Consider the following 22,057-nt stretch of genomic DNA (forward strand, 5'->3'; position numbering starts at 1 on the left):
ATAGCCATTACAGAGACGTGGTTACAAGGAGATCAAAGCTGGGAACTAAATATTCAGGCGTATGTGACTTTTTGAAAGGACAGGTAGAAAGGAAAGGGTGGTGGGGTAGCTTTGTTAGTATGAGATGGAATAAGTTTGATAGCAAGAAATGATCTTGGATCAGAAGATGTAGAATCCATATGGGTGGAGGTAAGAAATAACAAGGGGAAGAAGACACTGGTGGGAGTAGTCTATAGGCCCCCTAAAAGTAGCTATACTGTAGGACAGAGAATAAATAGGAGATCATGAGCGCATGTGAAAAAGGCAGTACATTAATCATGGGTGACTTTAATCTTCATGTAGATTGGGAAAATCAAATTGGCAGAGGTAGACATGAGCAAGAGTTCACAGGGTGTATTCGGGACAGTTTCCTAGAACAATATGTTGTGGATCCAACCAGGGATCAGGCTATTTTGAATCTGAACGTGTAATGAGGCAGGTTTAATAAATTATCTCAGAGTGAAAGATCCCATAGGAAACAGTGACCATAACATAGTAGAATTTAGCATTCAGTTTGAGAGCGAGAAACTTGGGTTGTAAACAACTGTGCTAAACCTAAATAAGGGTAATTACAAAGGAATGAGGACAGAGTTGGCTGGAGTGGACTGGGAAAGGAGTTTAGCAGAAAAGATGGTTGATGAACAATGGCAGGCATTTAAGAAAATAATTCATGACTCACAACAAAGGTATATCCCAGTGAGAAAGAAGGATTCTAGGAAGGGGATAAACCAACCATGGTTAACCAAGGAAGTTAAGGATAGTATCAAATTGAAAGAAAAAACATGCAACACGACAAAGATTAATGGTAAGCCAGATGATTGGGAAAGTTTTAAAAACCAACAAAAGATGACCAAAAAAATAATAAAGAGCGAGAAAATAAACTTTGAGGGTAAACTAGCAAGTAATATAAAAACGGACAGTAAGGGCTTTTTTAAATATATAAAAAGGAAGAGAGAGGCCAAAGTGAACGCAGGCCCCTTAGAGAATGAGGCTGGGGAAATAATTATGGGGAAACAGGAAACAGCAGAGGAGTTGAATAAATAATTTGCATCAGTCTTCACAGTAGAAGACGCTAATAGCATCCCAAAAATACTAAATAATCAAGGGGCAAAAGGTTGGGGGGGGGAGGTGGGGGGGAAGGAAATAAATACAATGCTATCACTAGAAAAAAAGTACTAGGGAAACTAATGGGGCTAAAGGCTGATAAGTCCCCTGGAACCTGATGGATCGCATCCTAGGATATTAAAGGAAGTAGCTACACAAATAGTGGATGCACTGGTAGTAATCTTCCAAGAATCCTTAGATTCTGGATAAGTCCTAGAAGATTGGAAAACTGTCAATGTAACATCCTTATTCAAAAAGAGAGGGGGACAAAAAACAAGTAACTATAGGCCAGTTAGCTTAACATCCATCATTGAGAAAATGTCAGTCAATTATAAAGGATTTAATAGCAAAGCGTTTAGAAAAGCATAATATAATCAAGCACAGTCAACATTGTTTCATGAAAGGGAACTCATGCCTGACAAATTTATTAGAATTCTTTCTAAGAAGCGAGGTAACAAGCAAGATAGATATAGGGGAACCAGTATATGTAATATATCTGGATTTCCAAAAGGCGTTTGATAAGGTACCGCACATAAGGCTACTTAATAAGATAAGAGCCCATGGTGTTCGGGTAGTATATTAGCATGGATAGAGGATTGGCTAAGTAATCGAAGACAGAGAGTTGGGATAAGGGGGGCATTTTCAGGATGGCAACCTGTAACTCGTGGAGTGCCTTAGGGATCAGTGCTGGGGTCACAATTATTTACAATATATATTAATGACTTAGATGAGGGAAGTGAATGTACTATCGTGAGGTTTGCGGATGACACAAAAACAGGTGGGAAGGCAAGTGGTGAGGATGACACGAAGTGTCTACAGACGGGTATAGACAGGTTAAGTGAGTGGGCAAAAACTTGACAGATGGAATATAACTTGGGAAAATGTGAGGTTATGCACTTTGGCAGGAAGAATAGGGGAGCTGAACATTACTTAAGTGGAGAAAGACCACAGAAAGCTGGAGCACAAAGGGATTTGGGGGTCCTCATGCATGAACCCCAAAAGGTTAGCTTACAAGTTCAGCAGGTAATAGGGAAGGCAAATAGAATGTTATTTCAAAGGGAATGGAGTATAAAAATATGGAAGTCTTGCTAAAACTATACAAGGCATTAGTTAGACCGCACCTAGAATACTGTGAACAGTTTTTGTCCCCTTATCTAAGGAAAGATATACTGGCATTGGAGGCAGTCCAGAGAAGGTTCACTAGGGTTGATCCCCGGGTAGGGAGGGATTTTCTTATGAGGAGAGGTTGAGTCGGTTGGGCCTGTACTCATTGGAGTTTAGAAGAATGAGAGGTGACCTTATTGAAACATATAAGATTCTTAGGGGGCTTGACAGGATAGATGCTGAGAGGTTGTTTCCCCCTGTGGGAGAGTCTAGGACCAGAAGGTATAATCTCAGTGTAAGGGGTTGCCCATTTAAGACAGAGATGAGGAGGAATTTCTTCTCTGTAGCACTGTTAATCAAAGGGGTCATTGGTGCAATTGTTAGAGATGATCTTGGTTCAGATCAGGATGTAGAATTGGTTTGGGTGGAGATGAGGCATAGTAGGGGGGAAAAGTCATTGGTGGGAGTGGTCTACAGGCCCCCTAACAGTAGCCACAGTGTAGGGCAAAGTATTGAAGAGAAAATATTGGGTGCTTGTGATAAAGGGATGGCAATAATCATGGGTGATTTTAATCTACACATAAACTGGAAAAATCAGATTGGCAGTAGTCGCTTGGATGAGAAGTTCTTACAATACTTTCGAGATAGTTTCTTAGAGCAGCATGTTTAAACAGTACTGTTTTCCTCTTATCACTGTCCATAAACAAAATGTGTTTTCAATTAGTTTGTTTTAAAGAATAAGTGGTGGTGTATTTTTTCCCAACCCCTCAAATTTTTATGTGATCCAATTTTACTAATAATCCACAGCAAACTCGAATTAGGATTAACTCAGATGGGTACTTTATTTCACACATTCAAAATCCGTGCATTCATGCAGTAAAGGCGGATAAAGAAAAGGAGGTTAACAGTACAAAGACCACAGAAAAACTGAATATTGGTTCACGTGAATTCCAGAGTCCCAAAGTCAGAGTCCAATGAGGAATTCTTTCTCGTAGGCGTTTGAAGTTCGGTGTTGTAAGATTCGCTCTTCAGGTGGTGTTGCTGTCACAAGATGAAGCAAGCACACACAGATTGGGTCGGCCCTATAGGTGATGGTACAAAATCTTCCAGCAGAATCTGGTTAGATGGGCCAGTTGTCCTGGCTGGAGAGAGCCGGCTATGTGGCTTGCCAGTTGGATGGCAAAATAGCAAACTGGGTGTGCAGCTCAGAACCGTAATATTAAAGTGCTCCAAGGGCCACAGTCTTGGGTCATGTGACCTTCCTCCTCCACAATGACTTCAAAAGGGATGTTTATCCCACGTCTGCAATTGGCTTTGTTTTCAAGACTGATAATGTCTCAACCATTATGGGTTTTAAGGGGTGCCGTTTACGTTGAGGATCTGGCATTTGGGAAGTCGCTGTCTCTGTAGACCCACTGACTTCACATGCCAGGTCGGCTTATCAAACGCAAATGGCATTCCTGTAGCTCCCTTTGAAATGGTTTCAACAGTCCTAGGTTGTCTATTTTTTGCTCCTTAGGCATAACAAGGTGTGACATTCCTGAAATTGAGATGAGAATTCTTTTGTTCTGGAGACTGCTGGGGATAACTCTCAGACAGAGAGTCTTAATTGTCTTTATTCAGCAGAAAATTCCAGTTTAAAAATATGAGATAGCAATAAGGATAAGGTTTTTAAATATATAGTGTTGGGTTTCTGTTTCATGTCGGCAGAACCTAACAAATACACCTCAACAGTCACCTTCCCTGGCTGCCTCTACTATATAAATGCCCTTGGCTCCTATATCACTTTGGCTTTAATTTAAAGACAGTGCTGATTGTTTTGAAACCCTATTTGCCATTCTATGGAAAAAAAAAATCAGAAAGATCTACATCCATATTTAAAGAAGAGACATTTTTTTGAAACTGAGAATATGTTGACCCAGATTTAGAAACGTTGGTGAAATTTTAGACATTTGATAAAGTTCCTCATGAGAGACTATTAACTAAAGTTGAAGCTCTTGGAATTGAAAGCAAATTATTGACCTGATCTGGAAATTGGCTCAGCAGAAGGAGAGAGAGAGCAGGGACAATGGACAGGCACTCTAATTAATAGGATGTTAGTAGGGTCCCTGTCGGGGTCTCGACAGTTTACTGTGTTCATTAGCAGCTTTGATAATAGGATAGAAAGCCATGTATCCAAATTTCCTGATAATATTAGGATACATAACCTGAGGTATAGAACATGAGTCTTAGGAAGATAATAGTGAGCTTGAACAGACCCACGATTCAATCTCTACATATACAGTTCATTCAGTTCAGGATACCATACTACAGAAATGTCAACCTGGTATTGAGACAGATATAGAGCTAAGTAGGGAAGAAAGGTATATATTATACCAGATTTGGGCATCTGAGCCACTAAGGGAGACCGAGGAAATGTTTACATCAGAGACAATAGGCCATTGGAGACCTTTTTGAATTGGTCATGATTTTAGAAGTATATGCAAACAGCAATAATAAATTATTGGACAGAGCCATCAACTTTGCAAACAGGGAGTACTAATTCACACAGAAGTGCTTGGAATGGACCACCCAAGAAGCTAGGAGAGGTGGATAATGCAAGCAAATTCAACAGGGAGCTAAGACTTTTCTTTGGCAAAAGAAGCGACTGGAAGGCATTTTCTGAATTTTGGGATTTGCCAGATGGAATACTAAAATCCTTTCCTGACCATACATATTTGTATTAAGTAAGACATAATGCTGCTTTAAGTACCTTTTTCACCATGCAGTACTGATACATGCTTTACAAAAGCATATTGCTGTATGTCATAATGTTCAGGAGAAAGTCCATATTCTTAGAATGTAAACACTATACTGACCTGTTGCAACTTCTCAGAAGTTAAGTGCAGCACAGCAGACAGATCATTAATTTTCACTGTGAATTCCTTTGCCACTAGTTTCTTTATACACCAGTCATAGGCTTCTTCAGCTTCCTCAGCATTTGAGGTGAAAATGAACTGTTTCTGCTGCTGCTGGCTCTAGTGTATACAAATGAATTTTTAAAATTTTATAAAACAGATGTAATTCCCCACATTTATGTCAAAAAGATTTAATTACTTCATCTATTGCTTAGTTCACAGATTAGACCTAGAGTAGAAAACAAGTAAAGACATTTCATGAAGTAAATAACATCGTAGTACATATAGCAAAACATCTGATAAATATAATTTAAGTTAGGTAAAAAGTTGTACAAAACTAAGTTTAAAAGAATGGCTTGAAAATGAAAAAAAGTCAACGTCAATATAACAACACCCAGAGGTCTCATACTTTGTGAGTTTCTCTCCGGGTAGATTTAAATTGGTTTGTAGTTATTATTCAAAAGACAGCAGTAATTCTTTCCCCTCCATTCTTCTTCAAACATTTCCTTGCAGTCACTGCTTAAAATTCACATAGTTCACTCATGAAAAGTGTGTCAGAGTGAGGATGATTGATTGCCCCACAACAACCCATCATTTAAAAGGGGAATTTTTTTTGATGATATCAGTTTTATTTTATTACACCTCTATGATGCAATTTTTCTGTTTTGAAGATGCAATATAAATTCAAGTTCCTACCATTATCTAAAAAGTGAACATTATTCCCAGTGGGCAATATTTTGAACATAAAATTAGGTATGATTATTTCAGTATTATTTTTAAAAACTTCAGCAGTGCATCTCTTAATCATGATGGGAAATCAACACATGCTCCTCTGGTGAACAATGTTTCAGGGGCTACCAGGGTAGGAACACAAAATACTGGGTTTGTTTTTGCTAAGAGTTGGTGCTTTGTAACAACCCGGAAACTAATCTGGATGTGTCTCTGGCTGGAATATGAACATCTAGTCAATAATAGCTAATTATTACAGTTTGTGTATTTCCAGACTAATCTCTAGGTTGGTTTAAAATTCCAAGATACCAATGGGATAGTTCCATAATTTGCATTATTGGAGCACATCAAGATACAGAGACCCAAAATGGTAGGTCGATATGGAGAAATATTCTGATCAACTAAAAATATCTCTTAACAGACAGAACACATGATGCTGATTTTCATTTCGAGTTTAGGAATCATTTTGTATTGCAAATATTTATTCACTCCATAAATTCACATAGCATTTCCTGATGATTGATCAAGATTGAATGAGTGGTGAGCTGTAAAATCTATAGCAAACCTACAGCAAAACCTAGTCATTTACCTTAATTACTAAAGTAATTTCCTTCTGGCAAGAAGTTTATTTTCATTCATTCATGGGTCGTGAAAGCTACTGTTAAGCCCAGCATTTATTGCCCATCCCTAATTGTCCTTGAAAAGGTGGTAGTGAGCCACTTCTTGAACCACTGCAGGAGTTGATTTTTTCCTGCTACAATTTTGATACATGTTAACAACCTGAACTTTGGTGTACAGGGCATATTTTCAAGGGTTGCAGATGACTGAGAACTTCAAGAAGTGCTATGTGAATTTATGGAGTGAATAAATATTTGCAATATTTGTGAGCTATGAGACTGAACAAGTCAATAAACTCTCTCAATAAAGAAAAGCTCTATGTCTTGGTTTCTGCTTCATCAATTGGCTTGGATTCTGTTAACAACTTGGACTGCCTCAACGACTGCTCACCTCTTGATGGTTTAATCTCTCTTCCGGAGACTGCTTTCCACAGGATTCACAATGCTGCACTCCTGCCTCTAATTACCGGCATACTTCCAACTCTTTCACACACCGCTAGCTTCACTAAGCTGGGACTGCCCCCCCCCGGGTTTCTCCGAACTCCAATCTCCTGGCTGCACCGAGCTATAAATGGCTCCCAGGACTTTTCTGAACCCTAATTACCCCCAGCTTGGAACCAGTGACCTTCTGCCGCCTTTTCTGCTCCCAGGACTTCTGAGCCCTAACTGCCTGGAGTCGCTAACAGCCCCAGGGCTTCTCTGCGAGCTGCAAACCACATTCGGTCCAAACTACAACTAAACCCCTCTCCCAGCAAACACAGATAAATTTAAACCAGAGAACATTCATAAGCTCCACATATCCCCATGATGTTGTAGCCTTTCAGGGTTCACTGATTGCTTTTAAACTAATTTAGCTCTAACACCCAATACAAAACATCTCACTGGGCTGCACATCTATGCAAGCAGCATAGACATCACATCTCCAGTTCCCCAGTTAAGTAAGCCCAACTGCTGTTTTATGGCTCCATCTCTTCTATTCTGACTCTATTAAACCATTTTCTCTTAGGTGTTCTAGCAACCGCTAAAGCCCAGCATTTTAGTCACCTTACTTGCACAACAACAATCTTCCCTGAACATTACCTCTAAAATATTTGTCATAACAGCAACATTTTTCAGTGTATACGTAACCATAACAAAATGATAAGAACACTCATGACAGAGATGCTGGATTTGCATTGTTCACTCAAGAAACTCTCACATTCACATAGCAAAGTTACTGACCTGTTCAAAGTGAGAAGATATTCGAAAAGGAAACTTGCCATTTTTCTGAGAAACTTGCAATTCAACCACTACCATTTCACCAGCTCCGTTTTCATTCTAATAGCAAATGTAAACACTGTGTTAGTAAATTAATAGCTTGCTAAACATCTGGTCGTGGAAAATAGATTAATATCCTATGACAAAGCTAAACATTAAACATTTGTTGTACTGACTATCTTGAGGTTTAGAGTGAACTGAAGGGCACACAAACCTGGATGAAATACATATAATTTTGTTTGAGTCTTTTCCTGTTAATATTCACTGTATGTAGCATGTCTAGTCAAAAAATCATCTTTGCTCTTTATTAATGATGAACTATGCATAATTAACAAAGTTTAAAGAGATGCTGGCCATTCTATATAAAACAAGGCAAAGATTAAAAACAGATTTGTATCTGCTATATAAAAAGTGAAATAGGAAAAAATGTAGGTGTGTGCAAGATGTCTTATTGGTTTAGTGTTTGGAAGAACCTCCAGCTTCCACAAGCTAGCAAGTCATTTAGTAGCTTGTAAATTTTAGCCAAACCAGTGAAATTTTATAGTTTTTAAATTCTTAACCGTTGGAATTGATTTTGTTTGTAAGTGAACAAAAGGCCAATAGTAGGGACAATTCTGCCTGCACAATGTGGGTGTGGAGTGTGATCCAGGAAATTAAGTGTTAATAGAATTTACCAGCTCCTGCTGATTGTTTGCAAAGTCTGAGTGCAGGTGGGTGGATTGCATGCTTCCAAGCATGCCCTTTAAAGTATTTCTTGTGCTGAGTAGCATTCAGTGCCATTTCAATAAAAACATCTCTCTGATATTAATAAACCAGAACTAAAATTACATCAATGAACTGTGTGCAAGTGTGCACTCCATGGGAATGTGATTTCATTAGCACCAATTAAAAGTAACTACAATACTGAATCTTTAACAATTCTAAAGCAACTAATGGGCCACTAAACCATTCTGAATGTAAAAATGTTTCGATAACATAGCTATTGAATGTTGGCATACCAAAGGTGCAACATAAGACAATATAACAGACATGCTGATGTACAATTTAAAGAGTCTAAGGTAAGGCATCAGTACATAAATTGTGATGTTAGATCTTAGGGAATCACAGGCATCTCATGAGGTTATTAAGCTTTTGTCCATCCGAAAGCACTGTTCTGAAAATTCAGCATTCTATGTTTTACTGCACTTTTATTTACCAGCTGACACTTTTTTTTAAAACAATCATGGAATCCCTGCAAAGACACTTCAAAAAGAGTCCTGACCCAACTTCTAGAAAGCAATATAAAAACAGAAAATGCTGAAAAAAACTCAGCAGGTCTGGCAGCATCTATGGAGAGAGAAACAGAGTTAACGTTTTGAGTCCGTATGACTCTTCTTCAGAGATGAAGAGAGGTAGAAATGCAATGGATTTTATATTGTTTAAGAGCCTTTTGAAGTGTCAACTACATAATAGAAAAAAATGTAATGGTTGTTTTTTCATTGTGATTCTTGAAAACAGCCCATGCCCTAAATCACTGCTGAAATATAGGCTGTATGCTATAGTAAAATCCCAGAGTTACAGCAGTGTAAAAACAGGTATAATGTTTGTATGGCAAATATATTTTTAAATCAATCAAATCTAATAGGCCCCACTTCTGTGTGGTGGTACAATTTTGAGATAAATGTTACACTGTTTGATTCCCAGAGGCTGCAAATGGTGGCACAAACCAGCAATTAAAACTCAAATTATATGACAGCATGCAAATAAAATTTAAGTATTAACATCTCTCTCTTTCTCTTACCATGTACCATCTGCAACCGAGAAGTCATACAAGCAACATACTCCCTAGACTATGCCAATGCAGCTTGATCAAGTTGCCTGGAGATGGCCATTTCTTATTTTCTTTCTTTCTTTGGTATAGTTCCCTTCTCTGCTCTCTGCTTTCACATCGCAAAGCTGTGATTTAGCAGAGGGTTACATATTTTAACCTGCGTCTCAACATACTGCACCGTTAGTCAAGTTTGCAGTTAAACATATACCACAACTTTTTTGTTTTGGCAGCTCACTTCAGACATTCTCAAATAACTTGAGACTGAGTGAATGAGCTAAAGTCATTGGTCTATCATGCAGGAGTAATCACACCCAATGTTTTTCAACTGATTCTAAAATCCAAAGCATATTACTTCACACTGTAGCCTTTGCGCTGTACAGACTGTGCAGTACATACTACCTACATAAGTTTGTCTATCATTCCCAGCCAATAAAAGATCTGTAAAAAAAAAAGAGCAAGCATAGAAGGAAATGAATGAAAAAATGGAAAACAAAATCTAAATGAAATGAACTAATGGGCAGCAAACCTTTTCCAATATGGAATGCTTTACCACCTCAAAATCTGGTGGAAAAGGAAGAATATTGCTGTCATGTGCAGAAATAAATCTGTGAAGAAAAAAATAAACGTTAGATTATCTATGCAGTACATAAACAATGAATATGTACTGATTAATTACTCTCCATTGTTGAAATTAACACTTTTACTAAATAATGTGGCGATATAGTACACTGGAATACTAGCACTAGGAGGACAGAGTGATTTAATGCAGACTCACACCCACAATTCCCCAGAAATGAATTACTGGTTTCAGCTATGAAATTATTGGGAGACACTGTTTCCTTGCAATGAAGCAGGAAAAGTTTTAGCAGGAGGCTTTCTCCATACTGCTCTTGGGCACTACTTAGTGGCCAATTGTACTGTAGCACCAATAGAGACTCAAGTACAGTTGAGAGCATATCATCTGTTTATTCTTGGATAGGGATGGTGCACCATGCAGACATAAAAAGGGATTAAAAGGAAGAATAAATAATTTACTTAAAATTATATTCTCAACATAGATTTTATTAATAACAAATAGTAACATACCTAAAGTTTTCTGCATTGTTTTGCATCTCCTCTTGTGGAATTTCAATATTTAGTTGCATCTCTCTTGCTGTTAATGTGAATTTTCAGAAAAAAACATTTATATTTAACAACACTTTTTCAGGAACATAAATGAAGAGTTTTCATTTACATAGCTGTTTTCACATCCTCAAGACGCCTCAAAAGCAATGAATTGCTTTTGAAGTGTAGATAGACAAATCGATAATCGATTTATTGAAAAATCATCATGGCAACAAGTGCTGAACTGTGATGACAATACAAATAAAATAAGCAATTGTAATTTATGACATAGTTATAGACAATCATTAAAATAAAAAAGTATAATAATGAAAGGGTTGCACAATTATGATCATTTCAGCATAAGAATAATTACAAAATATTGAAAAATGCAGGTCTCTTTAATTTGCAGAATAGAAAAGGTCTACTACACTCTGCATTTTGTATTAAAGTCCATGGATCATATGTTGTTAGGTTAAATTCTTTAAATTCTCAATCATTTACATACTATTTATGAGTTTTATAAAGTAGGGGATTGGACTGTCTCGTCACCGTTGCGTAGGCAAGTGCATAGACAATTTGCCCAATAAGATCCCACAAATAACAATGGGATGAGTGACCAGCTATCTGTTTTTGGAGGTTTTAAGTAATTGATAAATGCTGAACAAGCAACGGAAAGAACGCCCCCTGCTTATCTTCAAACAGTGCCAAGGTATGTTTTATGTCCAACCAAGCTTTGCTTTAATATCTCAACAGAAAGGCAGCACTTCCAACACTGCAGCTCTCACTCAGTAGTGCACTGACATGTCAACCTAGATTATGTGCACAAATTCCTGGGATGGGACTTAAATTCACAACTTTCTGGCACAAAGGCAAGACTACTATCATTAGGCCAAACTTTCAGAAAAATAGGAGATAGTAATTTCAATGTATTAACTGATATTAAAGAAGAGGCCAATTTTACAAAGGCAGAATGAAAAGCAAATAGAAACCGTAAATAGATACATGGGCTACACTGAGGATCTGAATTGTATTTTCTTAGTGCACTTTCACCACTGAATTATTTGACATTGTTCCAAGGAAATGGGAATCCACATCAATGGCTACTGAAATTGTCGTGACAAACAATTTGTATGAAATACTGAATTAGATGTATAAAAATCATTATGCAGCCTATCTTGTACATATAGTTCAATTATGTCACACTGAGGCCCTGTCTGCTTTCTCAGGTCAACATAAAAGACCCACAGCATTATTTTGAAGAAGGGCATTAGAATTATTCCTGGTATCCTGGTCAATTTTTACCTCTCAACCAACATCCCCAAAACAGATTATCTGGTCATTACTACATTGCTGTTTGTCGGAGCCTGTTGTGTGCACATTGGCTGCCATGTTTCCTACATTACAACTGTGACTACACTGCAAAAAGAAAAGTACTTTATTGGCTGTAAAGTGCTTTGAGACATCCTGAGGTTGTGAAAGGCACTTTCTAAGTGCAAGTCATTTTAAATGGAAAATAATCCATTTTCTCTAGCCTTTTCACATAAGTGAAATCTCTGGCATCATTCCAGTAAATTTCCTCTGCACTCTCCAATGCCTCAACATCTTTCCTAAAGTAGCTAGACTTGGATACAATGCTCTTGTTGAAGTCTAACTAATGATTTATTCATGCTTAGAAGAACTGCTTGCTTTTGTATTCTATGCTGATATTTGCAAAGCCAAGGATTCTCTTCCTTAAAAAAATCAGCCGTATCAAGTTATCCCGCCACATTCAATGGTCGTTTTGTTTCTGCACCCACTTTAAAATTGCCCCATTTAACTTATATTGCCTGATTTTTTCTTCCAAAATACATAATTAATACACTTCTATATTAAATTTCACTTGCCATTTCACCAGTCTGCCTATATCCTCCTGAGGTCTTCTACTATCTTTCTCACTAGTTACTACATTTCCAAGCTTTGCATTATCTGGAAAACTTTGAAATTACACCCAAGGCCAGGTTATTAATATGTATCAAAAAGAACAATGGTCCTAATACTGACCTCCAGGGGCATCACTGTACACTTCTGTCCAGTCTATAAACAACTCATTCTCTTTAGTGTTTCATTAACCTTATTATTGTTCAGGTAATCAGCATCTGAGCAAGTTCCTTCTACAGGATTATTTTACAGTTCAGAACATAGCATTGAAAATCAACAGGTCTTTAAGCAACTTCAAACTATTAACATGCTCTCATATATACAGGGCTCCCATTCTCATACACATGGCACTATTCTACACACACACAGCATTATTATTTACTCTTGCATATATACCTTGCACTCAAACAAGTTATTTGTACTTATTCTCAGACACATAGCACTCTCACTCCTTTGCAATTACTCAATGTCCTTGCATTCTCAGGAGGCGCAGGGCTCATTCCTTTTTGCATGTGCACAACTCTCATACTTGTGCTGTTACACGTATACAAATCCTACTCATATATTCTCTTCTACATGTACATGGCTCTCAAAGTCACTTGCTTTCTCCAGCCTTTCAAAACAATGTGTAGGTATATATAATAGAAATGGCATAAACCGGAGATTTTAGGCTAATAAAAATGTTTACATCTTTGAGGGAGCAGGGAGTTGATCAGCCCCATGTTCAATCATAATATACCAGGTCATGAGGTACTAGGCACCCAAGAAGGCAGAGCATACAGACAATGTTCCTGCTAGGCTGTGTGAGTGCACGATGATACAGCAGCCTTGAACACGCTTTGTTCTTTGAAAAATAATGCATTAGCACAGCTGCACAAAGAAATTTAAAGGGTTGCACACTGAAAAAAATGGGATGTGCAGAACGACTAAATTTTATAGGGAACATTGCAAACAGATCTCACAAAATTTGAAATATTTGTGCAACTTGTGAAGTGTTTGAATTGTATATTGAATTGAGAGGAGCTCCAGGAACCTAAAATGCTGAGTTCAGCCTTGGTGAAACATTGGTTGCAAAATTCCCAACGGTCCCAGACATTGGTTGCAACTTTGCCCCACGAGCTACTTATTCATTCTTTTTACCAGTTTAATACCCATATAAATAGTCATATGACAGAGTTACAGTCCACTTTTCACAGTGCACCTACCATTGCCATTATCATTTGTACAAGGTGTTGGTTTGCATGGTTTGTAGCAGCTGACATTCAAAAGTTTACCTTCTTTAATGCAGCTAGGTATATAATCAAGATTTACAACATGAATATTATATTTCTGGATGGCTTTCAGTCTGCAAGAACTCACGGAATTGAGTTCAGATGCGACAACGTGAGTACACTGTAAAATTAAAGAAAAAGACTGTTTTCTGAAGCAATTATATTTGGAAATAATCATGACCAGTCCATTAAGCTATCAAGGTTTCAAGAATATTTCAGTCACAAGATAACTTGCCTTCCATTAAATCATCAATACTACATTTTCTGTGGTTGCTTGATTTGTGAATTATTAGGCAATTTCACCAGGGGGCTGGTGGGGGGGTGAACATGGGGGAAGTATTGTCACAGTTACCACTTACATTGCACGTATGATGGAAATTGGAACATATTTTCATGTGTACATATGCATTATGGAATAAAATTATATGGTTACATCTGAACAAGCATTCATATCCAGTTCTGATGAAAGATCATTAACCATAAATGTTGGCTGGGAATCTGTCGGACCAACAGGGTTCTCGCCCATGGTTGAGAACTGGTGGGTGGGGTCGGAGGCAAGATAGAGTTGTGGCTTTCAGTGCTTGCAATCCCCCCAACACCCCCACCCCACCCCACCTCAATTGGATACAGAGTTCCTGACTACCTGGGATGTCACTGGCAAACCCGACAGGATTTGCTGGGTACTCTTCAGAGGGCGTGGGAAAGCTGGGAAATCCCTAAGTCAGCATTAAACTACAGTGGGCTCAGGGATAATAGTGTCAATAGGCTCATTAATGACCCTAATTGACATTCCGCCGCCGGCAGCCGAGAATCCTACGTTAGCCCCTTCTGCCCTCTGACATAAATGAGGGAGGTTTTGCCTCTGCCAGAAGATTGCGAGGAACCTCTCCAGAGATTAAGTGGGCCCGGTCGCCATGTTTCCCACCATGACAGGCAGCATTAAATCCAGCCCTTTAACTCTGTTTCCCTATCCACAGATGCTGCCAGACCAGCTGTGTTTCCAGCATTTTCTGTTTCTATTTCATATCTTGACACGGGTGGAGCTAACAAGAACCACTCCATGGACTACAGCATAAAACAGTTGTGAAATGGGTATTCACTGCTCTCTGGCTTGGGGAAATCTATTTGTTAGCAAGCCATCGTTCTACATACAGAATTAATGCTTATGTACCAGATTAAAAACATTGACTGTAGGATGCTGGTACAGGGGAGGTACGAGAACAGAGGCTTCTAGAATGTACGTGCACGAGTCTTTGAAGGCAGCAAAACAAGTTGAGAAGGCTGTTAAAAAGATGTACAGGACCCTTGGCTTTATAGGGGCACAGAATACAAAAGCAAAATAGTTATGACAAACCTTTGTAAAACACTGGTTAGTGTCCAGCTGGAGAATTATGTCCAATTCTGAGCACCACACTGTAGGAAGGATGACAAGATCTTAGATAGGATGGAGAGGGGATTTACTATAATGGTAACAAGGAAGATATATTTCAGTTACGTGGAGAGACTAGAGATGCAGGGGTTGTTCTCTTTACAGCAGAGAGGGTTAAGGAGAGATTTGATAGAGGTATTGAAAACCTTGAAAGGTTTTGATGGAGTAAATAAGGAGAACGGTTTCCGGTGGTAGAGGGGTTGGTAACTCAAGGACACAGATTTAAGGTAACTGGAAAAGAACTGGCAGCAACAGGAGCCATTATGACTTGGAATACACTGCCTGAAAAGGTGCAAGCAAATTCAGTAACAACTTTCAAAAGGAAATTGCATAAATACTCAAAGGAAAATTTGCAAAGTTACGGGGAAATAGCATGGATGTGGGAGCCATTGGACAACTCGTTCAAAGTGCTGGCACAGGCACGATAGGCCAAATGGCTGCTTCTTTATTGTATCATTCTATGATTTTATAATTTCCTTGCACTAACATCACAAAAAATCCACCTTTACCATGCTCGAAACAACAAAGATTTTGTAGCAAGAAAGAAACTAGTTGTTTTTCAGTAATCGCTTCGTGTCACAATTTCATATTTTTAATCGCCTTCCTCTATGTTCCCTCTGCTACATTGTAGTAATAGGTGATCTGCCCAACGGCAGGCTCTCTGCACATTTCTCCATGGTCCTGCACTTTCTTCTTCATTTGCACACAAGAACCTCCCATTTTCAACTGCAATGTGCAACATGACTAGGGAAAAAGAATACATAAGGTGGTTTCCCGCTGCCTTCCTCATGTATGCTTAAAGGAAACACAAAACCTTTTCCCGCAGGATCCTCTGCCTGTCCCCGAGGTGCTAGCTTTTGTACCCGAGGTGCTAGCTCTTGTGCTGAAAATTCGCTCATTTTGCCGTTGGCCACACCTCACAACACTGAGCAGGGGATAATGTAACTGGTGCAGAAATAAATATTCCACTCCTAAATTATAACTACCACTCTGATGTGGCTAAACATCATGTACCTGCAAGCATTATTTAACACAGCTGCAATTATGAATTATTGGTCAAAATTAGTTTTATGCTGGACTTTTGATTAACTATTTGAATCAAAATACAATTTTGCATGAAATACCCGAAAAGTACAGTCAAAATAGGATTATTCCACAACAAGTACATAACAAGTGCTAATATTAGTACAGGCAAGCATTTGCGGTAATCTAAAGTCATACCTGTCGATTGACCAGATAGGAAATTATTCCATCATTGTTCTTAATAGCAGTCTTCAACTTGTTTTTCTCTTTTATGAGCAATTCCTTCACAGTCAGAACGACCACACAGTCAGTGAATACAGCCATGGTACTCCTGCCCAAGTGAGACAATTTGTTTCAGTGTACTTTGGAATTATTTAATACTGAACAGTAACAGAAAGTTTAACAAAAATATTGTGACTTACTCACAAAGCAGTCTTTTTTTTAAGTCATCTGTTATTCTAAAACCAGATAAGCACTTACAGTATGAGGTGACATTACACTTTTTTCATGAAGTAGTTTTTGGTATTGCAGTTTGTTCACAGAAGATATAGTTAAATTTAAGACGCGACTTGGTAATAGGTTCTACTAGAAGAATTAAACTTTCTACTGGCTTCTTAACATTTACTCCAATTAGTCCTCGATAAATTTTAAACTATTAAATGATTTTACTCATCAAACTTGGAAGAGAGATCCTATGGAGGCAAAACTCTAGTAGGTAAAATATGACAACAATTTGTTCTGTTCATTATCCTAGGCATGTTACTGAAAACTTGGCTAGATATCAAGGCTGGAGAAGATACTGCTTAAGGCACAGGGTCTTGGCATCATTTCATAATGAAATCACCGTAACTTAACGCACGTTAAGCAACTTTCTTTAAAAACTGTTTAGTGACTTCAAAGAAGAGTGCAAAATTCAATGTCCCCTATGTCTTGGGAGTCACTGCACAATTTAAACAAACAAAAGCTAAGGATATATATAACAATGTATACAACAAGCAATCTTAAAATGGGGGTCATCACCATTTGGGACAAAGAACTACATGCCATATTTAACATGGTGTCACAAACAAGTGAATTATGTTGTTTTTCTCGAGACATTTCTCTTACGTTCTTCACAAAACATCACTTCTATAATGCTTCTGTAACTGAGGACCAACACTGGCAGGAGGATGTTATTACAACATAACAAGCTGACATAGACAGTTTCCATTCTAAATGTGGATATAGATATTTATAATGAAAATACAAAAATATGAATATAATATATGACTTTAAGAGAGCCCTGTCCCAACTATCCCCCATTTCGTATACCAACTTCACTTGAAGATACACTTGGCCTTGAGTACTCTTGTGCAATTCCATGAGACATCAACAGGCAGATAGCCATACTCTAAAAGTTTTAGAATTTGAATTGTGATAATCCTTTATTCATCACCCCTTTTTCCAAATCATTAATATACATTGGCCCAGATTTTGCGATAGTAATGACAGTGAAACCGCCAGTACTTGCTGTCATTATTCTTCTGAGGCTGATAGCAACTTCTGGAGTTTGGACATGCATAGTTAACTCATTCCACTAATTAAGAAAGGTAAGAGAGGAAAACCAGGGAATTACAGACCAGTTAGCCTATCATCCGTTGTCCAGAAATTACTAGAGTCTATAGCTAAAAATAGGATGACTGAACACTTTGAAAATTTTCAGCTGAGCAGAGAGAACAAGCATGGGTTTGTAAAAGGATCATGCCTGCCAAATATGATTGAATTTTTTGAAGAAATTAGTGCAGTAGTGGACAGGGGAATTTCTATGGGTATTACTTATATGGATTTCCAGGAGATATTTAATAAAGTCCCACGAGAGACTTTTAGCTAAAGTTGAAGCTGATTGAGTTGAAGGTAAATTATTGATCTAGTTAGGAAATTGATGCAGAAGGAGACGGAGTGTAGGGATAATGGACAGGTACTCTAACTGGCAGGATATGACAAGTAGTGTAAAGTAAAGGTCTGTGTTGGTACCTCAACTATTTCACCATATTTATTAATTACTTAGATGATGCAATAGAAAGCCAAGCATCCAGATTTGCCGATGACACAATAAGAGGCTGTAAGTGATATAGATGGGAGCATAATTTTACAAAGACATATCGTTAGGTTAAATGATTGAAAAGTATTTGCCCAATGTAAGCAAATGTGAGTTCATCCACTTTGGACTTAAAAAGAGTAAACAGGATAATTTCTAAATGGTAAAATACTAGAAACATTGGAGGTCCAGGTACACAGATCATTAAAATGTCAAGGTCCAGAAAACAATCAAAAAAGCTAATGAAATGCTAACCTCTATATCTAGAAGACTAGAAGTGGGTAGAAATCATGCTTCATATAAAGGACGCCCTGGTTAGACCACACCTAAAGCATTTCCAGACATCTAACCTTAGGAAGGATTCATTGGCCTTGGAGGGAGTACATTGTTGCTTTATTTGGACTCCAGGGGTTAAATTATGAGGCGAGATTACACAAACTAGGATTGTATTCCCTGGAATATAAAAACAGTGATCTGATCCATTTTCTAGATATTAAAGGGAGGAAGAAGATAGGGTAGATAGAGAGAAATTATTTTTGCTTGGGGAGTCTAGGACTGGGTGGTAGATTGATGTACCTTCTTATTCAAAGGTGTTAAGGAATATAGAGATAAGTCACAGAACACACATTAGCCTGACAAACTAACTTTTACAAAATCATATCCATTGTCCCAGACTCCTCCATCACCATTCCTGGGTATCTCCTGCCCCACCAGCAGGACAGACACACCTGAGGTTGCAGCAGTGGTATACAGTCGGAAGGGGATGGCCGTAGGAGTCCACATTGACTCTGACCCAATAAAGTTTCATGACATCAGGTCAAAAATGGGTAAGGAAAACTCCTACTTATTACCTCAGCTCATGAGACAGCACTCAACCGTGTTAAACACCATTTAGAAGTGTTGAGGGTAGCAAGGCATAAAGTGCATCCTGGATGGGGATCTTCAATGTTCATTATCAAGAATAGCTTGGTAGCACCACTACTGACCGAATCCTGAAAAACATAGCTGCCAGACTGGGCCTGCAGCAGGTAGTGCAGAAACTAAATGAGGAAAAACCCTGCTTGACCCCATCTTTACCAAACTGTCATAAATCTATCCAGTATTGGTAAGAGTGACCATCAAAGTTATAGAGACAAAGTCCCGCCTTCACAGGAGGACACCTCCTCAGCATTATGTGGCACTGCCACTGTACTAAACGGGGAAGATTCAGATTATAACAGCTTAAAACTGGACATCTATGTTCTAGGCCATCAGCAGCAGCAGAATTGCATTCCATTACAATCTGCAATCTCATGGGCCAACATATCCCTCATTCTTTCGTTACAATCAAACCAGGGATGGGCATACCATAACCTCCAGATCACACACAATCTTGACTTGGGAATATATTGTTGTTCCTTCATAATCACTGGGTCAAAATACCGGAACACCCTACCTAACAGGTGTACCCACGTTACACTGATTGCAGTGGTTCAAGAATGCAGTGAATAGGAATGGGAAATAAATGCTAGCCTTGCTAGTAATGCCCAACCCTCAAACAAGCCTTAGTTCTCCTTTCCAAACTTTATTTACTACACCTGCCGGAATCAAGTCATTTTGTAGAGACAGTTCAAACGTTTTATCTACAAATCAGCAATGATTGAATTCGACATAACTTTCCATTTGATTTTCATTCGACAATTTTTTGTGTGTGTAACAAATAGTCACAAAATGAGCCCTAATACTGTCGCAATCATTACTTCCCTCCGCCTTCTGTTATTATAGCTACAGCAAACTTGATTATATGGTCAAATATTCGCCCTCCACCTGGACCCCTCCCTCTGGATTTTTACCTCCTCTTGATCTTTTCATTGAGAACTGTCAGCGTGACATCAGTCGTCTCAATTTCTCTGCTCCTCTCACCCACTCTACCTGTCTCTTTCTGAACTTGCCGCACTCCATTCTCTCAGGTCCAACCTTGACTTTGTCATCAAACCCGCTGACAAGGGTGGTGCTGTTGTTGTCTAGTGCACTGACCTCTACCTCGCAGAGGCTGAGCGTCAACTCGCAGACACTTCCTCCTACCTCTCCCTGGACCATGACCCCACCACTGAACATCAAGCCATTGTTTCCAGGACTGTCTCTCCTCTGGAGATCTTCCCTCCACAGCTTCCAACCTCATAGTCTCCCAACCTCGGACGGCCCGATTCTACCTCCTACCCAAAATCCACAAACAGGACTATCCCGGCAGACCGATCGTGTCAGCCTGTTCCTGCCCCACGGAACTCATTTCTTGATATCTTGACTCCATTCTCTCTCCCCTTGTCCAGTCTCTTCCCACCTACATCCGCGATTCCTCTCACACCCTACATCATATCAACAATTTCCAGTTCCCTGGCCCCAACCGCCTCCTCTTCACCATGGATGTCCAATCCCTTTACACCTCCATCCCCCACCGGGATGGTCAGAGGGCTCTCTGCTTCTTCCTCGAACAGAGGCCCGAACAATCCCCATCCACCACTACTCTCCTCAGACTGACCGAACTTGTTCTCTCACTGAACAATTTCTCCTTAAACTTGTCTCACTTCCTCCAAATAAAAGGTGTAATTATGGGTACCCGCATGGGCCCCAGTTATGCCTGTCTCTTTATGGGGTATGTGGAACATTCCTTGTTCCAGTCCTACTCAGGCCCCCTCCTACAATTCTTTCTCCGGTACATCAATGACTGCTTCGGTGCTGCTTCATGCTCTCGTCTGGATCTGGAAAAATTTATTAATTTTGCTTCCAATCTCCACCCTCCATCATTTTCACGTGGTCTATCACTGACACTTCCCTTCCCTTCCTTGACCTCTCAGTCTCAATTTCTGGTGATGGACTGTCCACCAATATTCATTACAAGCCTATCGACTCCCGCAGCTACCTCGACTACAGCTCCTCACACCCCGCTTCCTGTAAGGACTCCATCCCATTCTCTCAGTTCCTTCGCCTCCGTCGCATCTGTTCGAATGATGCCACTTTCCAAAACAGTTCCTCTGACATGTCTTCCATCTTCCTTAACTGAGGTTTTCCACCCACTCAACTGCGTCCGGCCCATCTCCTGCGCATCTGCCCTCACAACTTCCTCTCCCTCCCAGAACCATGATAGGGTCCCCCTTGTCCTCACTTATCACCCCACCAGCCTCCGCGTTCAAAGGATCATCCTCCGCCATTTCCGCCAACTCCAGCATGATGCCATCACTAAACACATCTTCCCTTCACCCCCCCCGGCGGCTTTCCGCAGGGATCGTTCCCTCCGGGACACCCTGGTCCACTTCTCCATCACCCCCTACACCTCAACCCCCTCCCATGGCACCTTCCCATGCAACTGCAGAAGGTGCAACACCTGCCCCTTTACTTCCCCCTTCCCGCCTCTTCACCATCAAAGGGCCCAAACACTCCTCTCAAGCGAAGCAGCATTTCACTTGCACTTCCCTCAATTTAGTCTACTGCATTCGCTGCTCCCAATGCGGTTTCCTCTACATTGGAGAGACCAAACACAGACTCGGTGACCGCTTTGCAGAACACCTTCGGTCTGTCCGCAAGCATGACCCAGACCTCCCTGTCCCTTGCTATTTCAACACACCACCCTGCTCTCATGCCCACATGTTCGTCCTTGGCCTGCTGCAATGTTCCAGTGAAGCTCAACGCAAACTGGAGGAAT

At 39.5% G+C, this 22,057-nt stretch overlaps 1 protein-coding gene across 1 annotated transcript in view; it reads right to left on the minus strand.

The window, feature by feature from the left end:
- The window catches only part of parp4 (poly (ADP-ribose) polymerase family, member 4), a 154,686-nt gene extending 136,995 nt beyond the window's left edge, over positions 1-17,691 (minus strand). The window contains 6 exon segments of the mRNA XM_078546131.1: positions 5,106-5,264; positions 7,712-7,807; positions 10,084-10,162; positions 10,644-10,710; positions 13,784-13,970; positions 16,500-17,691. Coding sequence (XP_078402257.1) covers positions 5,106-5,264; positions 7,712-7,807; positions 10,084-10,162; positions 10,644-10,710; positions 13,784-13,970; positions 16,500-16,625 — 714 coding nt within the window. The 5' untranslated portion in view covers positions 16,626-17,691.
- Between the last annotated feature and the right edge of the window lie 4,366 nt (positions 17,692-22,057).

This window comes from Cetorhinus maximus, chromosome 7, assembly GCF_964194155.1.
Source record: "Cetorhinus maximus chromosome 7, sCetMax3.hap1.1, whole genome shotgun sequence".
In the NCBI taxonomy this organism is placed as follows: Eukaryota; Metazoa; Chordata; class Chondrichthyes; order Lamniformes; family Cetorhinidae; genus Cetorhinus; species Cetorhinus maximus.